At 39.9% G+C, this 15,764-nt stretch overlaps 1 protein-coding gene across 1 annotated transcript in view; it reads right to left on the reverse strand.

The window, feature by feature from the left end:
* Nucleotides 1–15,764, reverse strand: part of LOC126094444 (fibrillin-2-like) — a 354,361-nt gene that overhangs the window by 306,347 nt on the left and 32,250 nt on the right. Inside the window, exons 4-7 of the mRNA XM_049908817.1 lie at nucleotides 14,466–14,714; nucleotides 14,202–14,321; nucleotides 13,810–14,025; nucleotides 10,613–10,812 (exon numbers count right to left, since the gene is read on the reverse strand). Coding sequence (XP_049764774.1) covers nucleotides 10,613–10,812; nucleotides 13,810–14,025; nucleotides 14,202–14,321; nucleotides 14,466–14,714 — 785 coding nt within the window. The remainder of the gene's footprint in view (nucleotides 1–10,612; nucleotides 10,813–13,809; nucleotides 14,026–14,201; nucleotides 14,322–14,465; nucleotides 14,715–15,764) is intronic.

The following is a 15,764-nucleotide window of genomic DNA, read 5'->3' on the forward strand; positions in this document are numbered from 1 at the left end:
ATACAGTTCCGCACTGTCGCCTGATAAACAAAGTAAGAGCCTACGGAATATCAGACCAGCTGTGTGGCTGGATTGAAGAGTTTTTAGCAAACAGAACACAGCATGTTGTTATCAACGGAGAGACGTCTACAGACATTAAAGTAACCTCTGGCGTGCCACAGGGGAGTGTTATGGGACCATTGCTTTTCACAATATATATAAATGACCTAGTAGATAGTGTCGGAAGTTCCATGCGGCTTTTCGCAGATGATGCTGTAGTATACAGAGAAGTTGCAGCATTAGAAAATTGTAGCGAAATGCAGGAAGATCTGCAGCAGATAGGCACTTGGTGCAGGGAGTGGCAACTGACCCTTAACATAGACAAATGTAATGTATTGCGAATACATAGAAAGAAGGATCCTTTATTGTATGATTATATGATAGCGGAACAAACACTGGTAGCAGTTACTTCTGTAAAATATCTGGGAGTATGTGTGCGGAACGATTTGAAGTGGAATGATCATATAAAATTAATTGTTGGTAAGGTGGGTACCAGGTTGAGATTCATTGGGAGAGTCCTTAGAAAATGTAGTCCATCAACAAAGGAGGTGGCTTACAAAACACTCGTTCGACCTATACTTGAGTATTGCTCATCAGTGTTGGATCCGTACCAGATCGGGTTGACGGAGGAGATAGAGAAGATCCAAAGAAGAGCAGGGCGTTTCATCACAGGGTTATTTGGTAACCGTGATAGCATTACGGAGATGTTTAACAAACTCAAGTGGCAGACTCTGCAAGAGAGGCGCTCTGCATCGCGGTGTAGCTTGCTCGCCAGGTTTCGAGAGGGTGCGTTTCTGGATGAGGTATCGAATATATTGCTTCCCCCTACTTATACCTCCCGAGGAGATCACGAATGTAAAATTAGAGAGATTAGAGCACGCACAGAGGCTTTCAGACAGTCGTTCTTCCCGCGAACCATACGCGACTGGAACAGGAAAGGGAGATAATGACAGTGGCACGTAAAGTGCCCTCCGCCACACACCGTTGGGTGGCTTGCGGAGTATAAATGTAGATGTAGATGTAGATGTAGAATGCATTAAGATAAATGAATGTTTAGTACACTACAAGGGCAATAAGAATTATTTTTATTTTGAATAATTTAATTAACAAAATTAGTGCTCCCACAACTAAAAAATTAATAAAAAGTATGAAACAGATGAAGTGCTTTTTAACTTGTCGCATCCGGATTTCAAAATTAAACAAAGTAGAATGGAAAGCTAAGAAAGAATTTTTTATTTTAGAGTGTTCAGCCCAAATTTTGCTGGGCCAGAACTGTTCCCATCGAATAACGGGACAAAGTGGCTGCTGAACTTAAGGAATTGCAAGATAGTGGAGCTATTGCACCCATACGAGCTGGTCAAAGGGCAAGTCCACTGGTTTTGTTCCCTAAAACTTCAGGTTGCATTCGCCTCTGGGTTGACTTTAAGTCTACAGTCAACCCACAAACTGTGACTGATACTTATCCATTGCCACACCCAGAGGATCTTACGGACAGATTGATTTGCGTGACGCATATCTCTAAGTACCGCTAGATGAAGAATCTCAAAAAGTGTGTGTTGTGAACACTCGTTTGGGCCTGTTTAAATATTTGCGGACGTTTGCCTTTTGGCAGTGCTTCTGCATCCACCATTTTCCAACGGTATTTGGAACAGCTGACTCCTCAAGAACCAAACTTTTCCAACTATACGGATGATATTGCCGTAGCATGTCATACATCTGAAGAACACACTGCAAATTTGCGTGCTTTGTTTCGTGTGTTATCTGATGCGGGACTAAAGCGTAGACTGGACAAGTGTGACTTTTCTAAACCTGAGTTGCAGTATCCTGCTCATGTTGTAAACAATCAAGGTTTGCATCCTCTTCAGACACATTTGCTAGGCATATGTGAACTGCCAGCTCCTCACAATGTCACAAAATTGCAGTCAGTCTTAGGCAAAATCAACTATTATATTCGGTTCATGCTGAATGCTGCACAAATTGCAGCTCCACTGCTTTGTTTGTGTCACAAAAACGTCCTCTTTGTTTGGACAGATGAGTGCCAAGATGTTCTTCAAAAACTTATGAGGCATTGCTTAGTAATCATGGCTCGGTTCACTTTGATCCTGAAAAACCAATTGTGTTGCAAGTAGATGCTTCCTCTTACGGAATTGGTGCAGTGCTTTTGCACAGAATTGGTGATAAAGACAGGCCTATTGCTTTCATATCAAAAGTGTTGTCCAAAGCTCAGTGTAACATTTCACAAATAGAGAAAGAGGCATTGGCTGTTGTGTATGGTGTCACCAAATTTCACTACTATCTGTATGGCAGAAAATTCTACATAGTAACGGATCACAAGGCATTGCAGTCCTCGTTTCATCTGATGAAGGCGGATCCTGTACAAACTGCCCAAAAATTGCAACGATGGGGTTTGTCGTTGTCTCGATACTAGTACGAGATTGTGTATCGCCCGACAGCTCGACGTGGTAATGCGGACGCACTTTCACGTCATCCAAATGACCCTGGTACAGACTTTGATGCTTCTGCTGCTCACTGTTGTCACATCGATGCTCAGGATTCTCAATTGCTTCAATCCTTTCCTCTGAATTATAGGAAAATAGCACAGGCCACAGAAGCTGATTCAGATATGAACATTTTGCTAAAATACATTCACTTCTTGCTCGTCACACAGCATAAAGAACTCTTTAGTGCGCCAATACTTTGCACGTCGGCATAGCCTCGCTATACGGCAAGGTGTGATTCTTGTTCAAAACGACAGTGGACAGTCACATGTGTTGATCCCCAAAGCTCTGCAAAAAGAAGTGTTGCAGTTACTTCACCAAAGACACTGGGGGGATTGTTCCTACGAAACAGTTAGTGCGTAGACACTGTACTTGGCAGGATATGGACACCCAAATATAACAGACGACACCACAGTGTCATTCACATGTGGAAAATCAGTCCGCTCCGCCATAAAAGTTCTCTGCTCGGTCTAAGTTGCGATCATCACCGCAACAGGTGCACATAGACTTTGAGGGACCTTTTTGCAGCACTCACTGGTTGATTGTGGTAGACTCTTATAACAAATTTCCTTTTGATGTGCCAATGAATTCGACAATGTTATGTAGCACAGTTCAGCCATTGTCCTCTATTTTTTGCCTCGAAGGTTTGACTGAAGTCATAGTGTTGGACAATGGCCCTCAGTTCACGTCACAAGAATTTGAAACATTCTGTGAACGCAATGGCATACAGCATCTAACTAGTACACAGATATACCCACAGTCCGACGACGAAGCGGAATGTTTTGTCAGAACCTTCGAGCAGCAGATGGCCAAACTTTGCACTGCACACACCAGGGATGAAGCACTGCAACTGTTTCTCATCTGCTATTGTTCACATCTGTGAGATCGACCATCGTTGGTGGAGTTGCTTCGTGCCCACCGCCATTGGACACTGCTCCACCTTCTCCACCCCCCCCCCCCCCCCCCCCCCCCCCCCAGCATCCAGCGCCAAAGGAAGACTGCAGGTATTGCTTCACGCCACATGATATTGTGTTTTTCAAGGTTTTTAGTAGAAGCAGATGGTGCGCGAGTCTGGACCCTTCGTTGATTTGGCACATACATGTATCTCATTTCATATGGTGGTCCTTCTGTATCTCTTTCCACATATTCACGGATCCCGAGGACAGTGCGGCAGCAGTCAATGCCTTCTACTTTGTGCTATGGGCCTCAGGTGGTGGATGTGTACCCTTCCTTCTTTTTCCGGGCAACGTTTCCAACAGAGTGAAGGCCGGGCGGCGGGCTATGACCAGAAGCCTGACATCCCCTGCAGCCACAGAGATTTCGGACTATCTGAGTGTCCACGCCCCTGCCTCCCCTCCCATTGTCATCCTCCCTATATGACGATGGTCCATTGCTTTGTGGGGGAGGAATGTTATGGTGTAAAGTGAAACACCGGCACGTCAGATAGGAATGACAGAAAAGAGAAGACTGTGAGAAGAAGTCAGCCAATCGCACGACGTCCGGACCTCCCTCCAGGACGACAATGCGATTGCAGTGGTCCCTATGTGAAGAGGATGTAAGTGCCACAACTGACTGGTGATGGCCCAGTTCAATAGCAGCTTCAAGATTAGCAACTTCGAGAGCAGCATCAATGCTAGTTATTTTGCTTGTACACTCTATGTAGCACAGGCTTTGGATTGTCTATACTGAAGAAGAGTGATTACCGTATTTACTCGAATCTAAGCCGCACTCGAATCTAAGCCGCACCCGAAAAATGAGACTCGAAATCGAGGAAAAAAAATTTTCCCGAATCTAAGCCGCACCTGAAATTTGAGACTCGAAATTCAACGGGAGAGAAAAGTTTTAGGCCGCACCTCCAAATCAAAACAAAGCCGATCTATTGTAATACGAGACACAATTTAGGTCGAATGAATGACGATACAGCTACAGGAGTTTGGTTCGAGTCGTAAGCTTAACAGTTAAAGTTTTACCAGGTAGCCATTGCTATACGTCAGGCGCTCCGTCCGTATTTATACGGGTACCCTTCCTTTTCACGTGCTTCGTCTGGTTTGAATCGATTGCTTATTTTGCTTTGATCTGATAAGTGCCGTTTTCTTTGTTATAGGTGTTAACGTCACTCTGAGCTGAAAATGCATTACTGTACTGTGTCATGCATTGTTTGTCTCGTTCTGATAGTGCGTGTTTACAGCCTGTTGCCGCGCGCGGCATGGCTTGCTTTTGTGCGCGCTACCGCCGCTTACAATTAAAAAAAAAGAAAAAAAGAAAAGAGAGGAATCGTCTCACTAGCGAAACAATGGCAAGAGACTGCTATTTGTTGTTACTTACACTGCTTTCTTTGATAATGATCAACAAGAACCAAATAATAGACTGCATATGATAGAATATGTTCTGAACGAAAATTTTTCTCCGTTTGAAAATCTTTGCGGCCGCTTCTCTAGCACGTCAAATTCTGCACAGGAATTAGAGTCATCTTAGATTTAAAAATCTAATCAGTTGCCGTGCTTCATTTCTGACTGTATCACTATTAGGCATAAGAAAAATACGAATGTAAACATGACACGATACGTATATTCTTCCGCGTTTGCTGTTGTCTGACTCTAGTTTCGTAGCTTATTAGGCAGATAGGATTTAAATGAAATAGCAGCAAACACGAAAGAATACGTGGCATAATGTTTACATTCATATTATTCTTATGGTGAAGAGAATACTGCATGTGATTCACATTTCGTCAGGTTCCTATTAGCAACCACCTCTTCTCACAGGTAGTAAAAAATTCAGCACGTAGAGTTGGCCATATTGACAAACATCCCAAACAGTCTTGCTAGTCGGATTTTCGTAGTATACATTGAAATTCTGCTACATTCGAAGATGAACAATACGGAATTTGTATTTACTTCGTTGGATAATGTACGAAAATGCAGTGGTCGAAACTCGGGGCGGAGAAAAAAGCTCGTCTTCCACCTTTTTTTTTAATTTATTTACTGACGCAGAGATTTTGGCGCCAGTATTTATCTTTGTGCCTACAAAGCATGCTTGTGTAGCGCTACATATATTCGACGGCAGAAGTTAGTTGTGGCGGCACCTACCAACATTTTTCAGAACTTCCGCTTGCTTTGCACTCGATTCTAAGCCGCAGGCGGTTTTTTGAATTACAAAAACCGGGAAAAAAGTGCGGCTTAGATTGAGTAAATACGGTATTTTGTATGTCGCCCTTTGCTTGCAACACATCCGTGTAATTGCAAAAGTTAAGCATTTTAATTTTCTTTTTGTAATAAAGCTCATTAATATGACTTGTTTCATTAATTTTCTAGCGAACCGAGTGTGCAGGCTTCCTAGACACTACACTAGTTATGTTAAAAATTGTTTTTTAACGCAACGGGTGTGCTATTTCTTCACATCAGATATCTTGTTATTCCATTCACACCGCCATTCTCAGTGTAATTGGACTTCTTCTTTGTGGAGTCTACACACACTTCACAGTCAAAGAAAAAGACAGAACATGATGAAAGCTCAAAAAGCAGTACGACTTTTTCGCACAGTGGAAGTAAAATTATGTTCTACTACAATTTCAAAAGAACAACTTCAAATATTTATCAAGAACTGCGAAAAAAATAGAATGTAAAATAAAAATATCGGCACTTGATATTGCAATTTCGATATCAATGTATCAGTCAAAAAAATATTGCCGATATATTTCAATATTTTTGTGAAAAATACTGGTATCGATATTTTATCAACAGCCCAAGTGCTCAGCAACTGGGTAGTCCAGCTGTTTCTCGGCCACAGTTCATCCGTAACTATTCATGCAGACAGACAGCCTGTAGGCTGTCTTGCCCATGTGAAGCAGCACAGTGGTTGCAGCTTAGCTTGTAGTTCATGTGACTGATTTCACGTGTAGCCCTGCCTTTGATGGGATACACGGTGAGTAGCAATCTAACACTTGATGCAGTTAAGTGAATGCTGAACAGTGTCAACAGCTTCATCCTAAGCACTATTGTAGAATTTTAGAACATGTTTTTTGCTCGCGTATCATGTCGTTTTTGGAAACCCAGAATCTACTCTGTAGGAATCAACACGGATTCCGGAAACAGCGAACGTGTGAGACCCAACTCGCTTTATTTGTTCATGAGACCCAGAAAATATTAGATACAGGTTCCCAGGTAGATGCTGATTTTCTTGACTTCAGGAAGGCATTCGATACAGTTCCGCACTGTCGCCTGATAAACAAAGTAAGAGCCTACGGAATATCAGACCAGCTGTGTGGCTGGATTGAAGAGTTTTTAGCAAACAGAACACAGCATGTTGTTATCAATGGAGAGACGTCTACAGATGTTAAAGTAACCTCTGGCGTGCCACAGGGGAGTATTATGGGACCACTGCTTTTCACAATATATATAAATGACCTAGTAGATAGTGTCGGAAGTTCCATGCGGCTTTTCGCGGATGATGCTGTAGTAGACAGAGAAGTTGCAGCATTAGAAAATTGTAGCGAAATGCAGGAAGATCTGCAACGGATAGCCACTTGGTGCAGAGTGTCGCAACTGGCCCTTAACATAGACAAATGTAATGTATTGCGAATACATAGAAAGAAGGATCCTTTATTGTATGATTATATGATAACGGAACAAACACTGGTAGCAGTTACTTCTGTAAAATATCTGGGAGTATGTGTGCGGAATGATTTGAAGTGGAATGATCATATAAAATTAATTGTTGGTAAGGTGGGTACTAGGTTGAGATTCATTGGGAGAGTCCTTAGAAAATGTAGTCCATCAACAAAGGAGGTGGCTTACAAAACACTCGTTCGACCTATACTTGAGTATTGCTCATCAGTGTGGGATCCGTACCAGATCGGGTTGACGGAGGAGATAGAGAAGATCCAAAGAAGAGCGGTGCGGTTCGTCACAGGGTTATTTGGTAACTGTGATAGCATTATGAAGATGTTTAGCAAACTCAAGTGGCAGACTCTGCAAGAGAGGTGCTCTGCATCGCGGTGTAGCTTGCTGTCCAGGTTTCGAGAGGGTGCGTTTCTGGATGAGGTATCGAATATATTGCTTCCCCCTACTTATACCTCCCGAGGGGATCACGAATGTAAAATTAGAGAGATTTGAGCGCGCACGGAGGCTTTCAGACAGTCATTCTTCCCGCGAACCATACGCGACTGGAATAGAAAAGGGAGGTAATGATAGTGGCACATAAAGTGCCCTCCGCCACACACCATTGGGTGGCTTGCGGAGTATAAATGTAAATGTAGATGTAGACTATCAGAGATGGGTTCTTACGGAATATAAAAACAGCAATCAGCTATGATTTACTATTTTATTTGTCCACATAGACCTCTTCTGCAAGAACAAAAATTACTGCAGAAAAGTTTTTATATGGCATGAACTGTGGGTGCGCTAGTGCATTAATTTATTTCACGAACCAGATTTCATCATACATGGCAATCAACGCACAAAAGCAATGACGCAGTCATAATCTGATAATGGTCTCGTAAGCCAAAAACAGTTTTATAAAACAAACTAATACTGTAGGGCATCGGTAATTTGTGTTTCTCATGGATGCATTTGAAGTTAATCAAAAAGGCAGTGATGAAAGAATCCATCAATATCACTTTGTGTGGCTCATGTCACAGTCTGTGTTTTTATTACTTTTATTTTTTATTCTTTTATTCTTTCTTCTACATCAGTATGTGGCTTTCTCTGAGTTTTGTCTGTTTCCATTTTTATTAAAAGTGTGTTCTGACCATATTTCTGGCTTTTTAACTATCTTGCCCATTACTTAATATATATTTCAAATCTTGTCGATTTTCAGAATATTATTGTTGATTTATCTCTCATTCTATTCTTTCTGTGTCTCCTTCCTTCTCCATTCCATCTCTGTTATTAGATAGAAGCATTTCTGCTTCCAAAAGCTACATTTGTGTTCTTGCATTAATACCTGCCATCTGACGAGTAGATTAATCATTTTGACTTGAGTTGAGGTTGTGTTGCTTTCAGGAGGTTGAGTGAAGAGTGAGGGTGAGTGATCCTGTAGAGCACCAGGGCACTAAACAACATAATTCAATTAACTATCATTTATTGGCAAGAATTTTTAGATCACTCCATCCCTTTCCCGGTGCTGACTTGTGGAGGCCTTGCTAAGTCATCGCTGCTTGTAAGTGTGAGGTGGCATGTCAGTGCCTGGCGAGGATCTTGCTGAGCACAGATCCTCGCTCTGCCTGTGGTCTGTACTGTGGCCCCATTGCAAGAGAATGCAGTGACTATGCATCTCCATAGCCAAGAGTGGCTGTGGATGCATGTCAGAGCTTCAGTGCTTTTGATGAGTGAAGCTGCACTTAGGCTCAGCCTCAGGAACCTGCATGCCACTGTTTATTTTCATGAGTGGTGGTTCCAGAACAAAGGCAGTGGAATGGTACCTGTAATGCCCAGTAGTGGCAACACAGGCAAGTCGAATAGCTTGCAGACATGCAGATTGGTTCTTTATCCATGGCCCCATCCTCTGTCAGACACCATTCTGACTGGCAGGACTGCAGCTTGAAGATCAGAAGTTGCCTCCAAACCTGGACAGCTGTGGATTTATAGCACGGTGGCAGCAGCTTGTAGACATTTTTCTGAGAATAAGAAGCGTGTCGAGGGCAGATGTTTTATAACAGGCAATGACGTGACCACCCCATACTGATAAGCAAAATGTGCTCTCGTTTTCTGAGACAGTCAGCACTCTCAACTGCTCTAGTGTTTAACTTCAGGGTTTCCAAAGAGTTCCTTTATGTACAGTTGGCATCCTGAAAGACATTCTTATGACATCTCTAGGGGAAGTTATGCTACAGCATTCTGTCTGCAAGCACTGTTGTCAAAGTGCTCCATCTTTGTTCTTGGCTTTGCTCTCACACTGTCTGATGAAATGAGCTTCAGCTTATTTGTAATTCAGGCCTCCCATGTTGATATTCAGTTACGAAATTGTTGTGTAACCGTCAGATGTGCCCCACTTAGTGGTGTCTCCGTCGGTTTGTAACATAAATTAATTCTTGCACTTACAAGCAACAGTAGTATTGTTCTGAAGATCCTTTTTCTTATAGACGTTTCATGATTGCAAAAACATTTTGTCAACAAACTCATTGAAATAAAATGTCATACTGACAGCAGAACAAGTTTTGAAGTCATATTAAAAGTCCTTCAGACCTACTTTACAAATGGCATGTTTAAAAAATAAAATTTTTCAATGTAGTTGTTTATACAACTAACTCTGTGAATGAAATACAACTGGGTGATACACTTACACACATAATTCACATATAACCTTTTTTCCTAAGTGAAATTAACTCTTTTCAGAGTGGATTGTTCAAGTAATGACCCACTGTGGAGTCAGCGACTTTCCACTTGAATACCAGGTGAGCTGGAAGTGGAGCAGAAGAAGTTTCAATTAGGAGGGGATGTCTAGTTCCAATATTTGCTTTACAATCAAGGGAAAGCACCCAAAAATCTTGCTCAGAACTGGGGGATAGGAACTATTTTTAGTTTATTTCTCATTTAATATGCCTTTCCAAAAATATGGAAGCCCACTGAAAGTTTAAAACATGTCTATGTGAATACATAGTAAGGATATGGATATAATAGTGGGAAACATTCCACGTGGGAAAAATATATCTAAAAACAAAGATGATGTGACTTACCAAACGAAAGCACTGGCGGGTCGATAGACACACAAACAAAAACACAAAATTCAAGCTTTCGCAACCAATGGTTGCTTCATCAGGAAAGATGCTGCTGTTGCGTGCACATGACACACACACACACACACACACACACACACACACACACACACACACACAGGGAGAGAGAGAACCTGCAGACAACTTCAGCTGCAACAGTAAAACTGTCATAGAATTCTCTGCTAAAAGAGAGTACTTATTTATCTTAAACAAAACACAATATAAGAAGCACAAAAATGTGATAATGCTTCAGTTTATTCCTGATCAATTGAGCATCACAATCAATTTCACTTTCACTTTAATAGTACTACTTCATAGGTAATTTTTAAAGCAGATAAACAAACGTGAATGATGAAAGTGTTACCTGAAAGCTACCAGGAGTATTCCTGCACTGACCACCTGAACAAACTAGATCATCCACTTCACATTCATTAATGTCAGTACAAATTTTCCCAGTACTGTCAACTTGATATCCAGGGTTACAAATACACCGGTGAGATCCCATCAAGTTTTCACATGCTCCATTCTGACAGATACCTGGATTCTGAGCGCATTCATTGATGTCTGAAATAATGAAAGCAACTCTTTAGAACCCACAGCCAAGAAGTAACAATTATTGTTTGAATTTGTTTCAAAAGTAAAATAATAAGAAACGACATAATATATCAGCTGTGTGAAAAATGTGTAAAGGAATCAGCCATAGTTTTATTGGATGACATAGTCTGTTGTTAATCTGAAGTAGTTTAGGTAACTCAAAATGTAACAGGACAACATTATCCATCAACAGAGACATCTCCAATTGGGATATTGGTTGACTTTTTTTAAAATTTCCTTCTTACAAATAAGTGTCAATCATCTCAGTCATCTTCAGGTCAACATACGGCATGGTTTACCAGAATGTTGCATACTTATATGAAGGTAATTTTGATATGGAAAAATCGGTCATCTAAGAAAATAAAAACAAAGGCATAATGAAATAAATATATTTTTCTCCCTCAAAACAAAACTTTTCACACCAAGACTGAAAATAATATGTCAACACCACAAATGCACTATCATTATCTTTCATAACTTAAAATATAAATACAAGCAATTTCCTTCATTTCTGGCAAGTGTCCGTGAGAGAACAAATAATGGCGAATTGTTTTAAGTGCTTATTGCAATACCTTAATACACTACCTCTATGAATATTTTCAATTGCTTGTATATATACTTAATTTCCTCTATTTATGTTTTTGTATGTTGTCAGTGACACAATGTGTTTATCTGATACCAGCTTGCAGTTAGTAGCTTTCTGGAAAAGTTTCAAGAGAAAGAAGCAAAGCAAATAGTTGGTTGCAGCAAGCAAACGTACAAACATACGCTATTATATCCACTTGAAGATGAGGATGAAAATTCTTGAAAACTTTGGAGTAGTTTAATAAAAGAAGTGACATACAGATATCTCTTTTAATTCCCCTCCTATATGATGATAATGTTTCCACTAATAGCCCAATCTGTTTGGTTGGAGTTGTACTCTATATTAAACAGTATTATAAGTGCACATTACAAAAATATTAACACAGCATGGTAGTTTTATCACGATTGAAGGAATCTGACAAAAAATTAAGACAATTTGTCCTCACATATAGTAACAGCCCGATAACAGGTTCTTTTTGCTCTCTTGTGCACTTGCTGTACGGATTCTTAGTTAAAACTGAAACCAGAACCTATTTTCCACATATTTTATAACTTTGGTTTTTAGGCCAAAAATGTCTTAACTATGTCATCTTTCACAGCAGTGACTTCTGCTCACTTACTACCTTATAAAAGTAGTACTGTTGTATTTTCACTTGCTGAAACATATCATGCTGTGATTTTTCACTGTTACAATTAATACAGAATTTATGTTTCACTGGATGTGGTTTGAGTTTCTGACACTTCTCCAATAAAACAGTAATTTGAGTGTAGGAGAAGGAAGAGGAGTGAAGAAAAAGGACTTTAGAGGTTTAATAAAAGGGGTAGGGTTTAGAAAAGTCACCCAGAACCCCAGGTAGGGGAGACTCACCAGATGGTATTAGAAGGAAAGACTGATGTTGGGGACTGCACCAGATGAGATGTGAAAACCTGAGAGTTTAAAGGCAGAAGATAGGTTAATATGCAAGACAGACTGCTACAACACCATGCAATGAGTTGATAAGATCAAAAGCTAAGTGCATGGTAGGTAAGAGAGGTGGGAGGGGAACAGTGAAAAATAGACAGGTCAGAAAATGAAAGATCCAGAAAACTAAAACAAAGTGAAGAAAAAATAGTTACTATGAAGAAATGCTCAGACTGAAGAAATTAACATAAATTAAAGCCAGGTGGAATGGAGGTCATGCAGTAGCACCAGTTCCCATCTACAGAGTTCTGAAAAGCTGGTGTTTGTGGGAAGAATCCATATAGCTCTTGTAATGAAACTGGCACTGATGCCACAACTGTCATGTTGCAGTACATGCTCTGCAAAAGGATATTGTGTGTTGTCAGTATACACCCTCTGCCTACGCACATTCATCTTATGTGATGATTTGGTGGTAGTCACGCTGATATAAAAGACGAAACAGTGTTTATGTAACGGCTGCTATACGGTATGTGTCATTTCACAGGTGGTTCTACCTATGATAGTACATGTTTTGCCAGTTACAGCACTGGTATCAGTGGTGGTAGGAGAGTGCATAGGGCAAGCCATGGTGCATAGGGCAAGTCTTGCATTGGGGATAGTCACATGGGAAGGAACTATACATTAGAGAGATGTGTGCAGAGGGAGCATAGGGTCTGACAAGGATATAGCCGAGAGATCTGTTCTGTCTCAGATTTTGCCCACCACACATAGAATAGCTTCTCATCAACCCCCCCCCCCCAAAAAATAAAAAATTCATTATTTTCATTCTGTAATTTAAGTGAGGCTTCGTGCATACCAATTATCACTCTCAGCTTCACATGAGAGTTTCTCCTCCCACGATCATAATCAATATTTACTTTCCCAATCACAACTGTAAGTTTGCATGATCACCTGAAAAGTCCCCTTATTATACTGTTATACAATATTATAAATTAGATTAATGAGCAATTTGTAACATTTTTTGTTTATTACCAAAATGCTAGTAGCTAAATCATTATTTACTATAGTCACAAGTAATCTTTTGTTTTGTGTATTGGGCTAAAAAGTATGGTTTGAATCTTGGAGGAGTACAAAAAAGTGCTGCTACTGATCTAATGCATGGGAAGCCACTGGCCTGCCTGTTATTGCAGCTAAAAGTGGCTACACAAGCTGTAATTTAAATAAACAAAATGAGGGCATTTAAAAAAGAATACTGAATTTATGAGGTAATATGAATGAATGTTACACAATAAGACATTCTGTTGATGGAGGAGCCTTGAATTTTTTGGGTAAAATAATTTGTGTGTTCTTGTTCCTTACTAAGTTTACACATCATAAGAAAATGTACATCACATAATACTAAAATGTACTTCATGTAACACTACTTTCACATCCTAACCTCGAATTACTCAAATTTTATTTATACAAGCGTTAATACTCACCATCTCCATTATATGTCATTCCTGGCCCATGAGGGCATAGCGTTTCAAACTCAAAAGTGCCAGGCATAGGACATGCCTGACATGGAGTTCCCCATCCGAGAGGTTGGCCAACTCTCACAGTGCAACAGCAGCAGCTGGATCGAGACACTGGATTCGCAGCAGGATTTGTGCACTGTCCCTCATGATAATTTAAATAGCAGAGGTCACGTCTCGTATCTGGAAAGTACAATGACTGCAGGTATTAGTGCAAAGTAACTGTTTCAACAATAAGCCTGATTAATGACATAATGGAAATTACTGTAAGGATGCGAAAAGTATCAGTGATTTTAAAACAATAGGTAGGGTGTCATTATCTGGAAATACTTGTTGAATGTATTTGTAAAGTGTTATACCCAAACACGATCTTCCGTCAGGGCCAAGGTTGAATCCAGGTAAGCACTCACAATAGAAACTGCCCACCGTGTTATGGCAAGTTCCATGTTGGCAAGGGTTGTGTACACATTCATCAATATCTGAAATATAAATAGCTATTTTTGTCTCTGTATTTTAATTCAAAAGTTACTGTATATCAGTACAAAACAAGAAATAAAATATGACTGTACAGCAGACATTCACTCAAAAATAAATACAAATTCAGCTAAAAAATGAAGCCTCACCTATACAACCTCTCTTATCAAGGGAAACTTGGTAACCTGGATCACAAACACATCTAAATGATCCTTCAGTGTTCACACACTTGCCATTGTCACAGACTCGGTCAGTTGTGCACTCGTTTACATCTTCACAGTATGCACCATCTGCACTGGTTACAAACCCAGGCATGCACATGCAGCGATATGAACCAGGCACATTTTCACAGCGGCCATTCAAGCAAATTCTTGGATTCTCATAACATTCATCAATATCTGAAATCAAATCAAAAATATTAGGCTTGTGGAAAATTTAAATATACAAGAAATGACAAAACACAAACAAGTGTCAGATATTAGGCAGTGACACAAAATTATTACAATGCTACTACAGTGTATACTACAGACTACCTTTAGTAACATAAAAAATTACACAACTTTAGAAACTAGAATTCTCTATCACAAATGACTTGCTGAATACAATAACATGACTACAAAATACTTGCTCATTTTAACTCATATCTTGCATTCTCACTATTAACAATATCCTCTAGTATCTATATATAGCATATATAGCAGTGAACTAATTTATGTTATCTGTCTGACATCAGCTAACACAGGTGCTGGCAGGGCAGCTTATTTATAAATGACGTTGGTGCTCTTTCGCACTTCTTAGTGGTGAGCTGTTTGCATGGCACCTTTCTGCCAGACAACTTGTGGACCATTTGCTTTAAGTAGGCCATGACAGCAAAAAAGTAGATGGAATCCAGGACAAAAGTTCATCATATTTCTCCAGGTAAAAATGTTACCTCTGTCATTAAAATTTAAGTGTGAAAAAATTATGAGGATTAAATCACAAAGTTGAATGAACACATGCCAAGCTTACAATTTATAATCAGTACAGTGAAAATGGACATGAGTAAGAACAAATGAATTGAACTCACTACAAGTTCTACAAAACATCTCGTCCATTACTGAAAAGGGGGCAAAAGCTACATTCCAAAAAAAGTTACATTCCAAGAAAGTTACATTGGAAGAAATTCAAAATCATGTAAACAAAGAATGTATCGGTAACAAATTTTGTGCACAAAAATACCTTTCAAGTGCTTTCAATTATAAACTGGGACAGTGCAATGAGCAATTTCAAACTACATGGAAAGACAAAGGGCATTGTAAACAAAGTATGACAAGAGTTGTTTTCAATTTAAGGGGAGAAAAAAAGTACAATTCCGCTTCAAGTGTGGTCACTGACAGTGAACTAAAATTAAGAATTTCTCATTATGGATTATCAGCTGCCATGAACAAAAAGAAAAAATAAACAATGTA

Source organism: Schistocerca cancellata, chromosome 8 (assembly GCF_023864275.1).
Source record: "Schistocerca cancellata isolate TAMUIC-IGC-003103 chromosome 8, iqSchCanc2.1, whole genome shotgun sequence".
Lineage (NCBI taxonomy): Eukaryota > Metazoa > Arthropoda > Insecta > Orthoptera > Acrididae > Schistocerca > Schistocerca cancellata.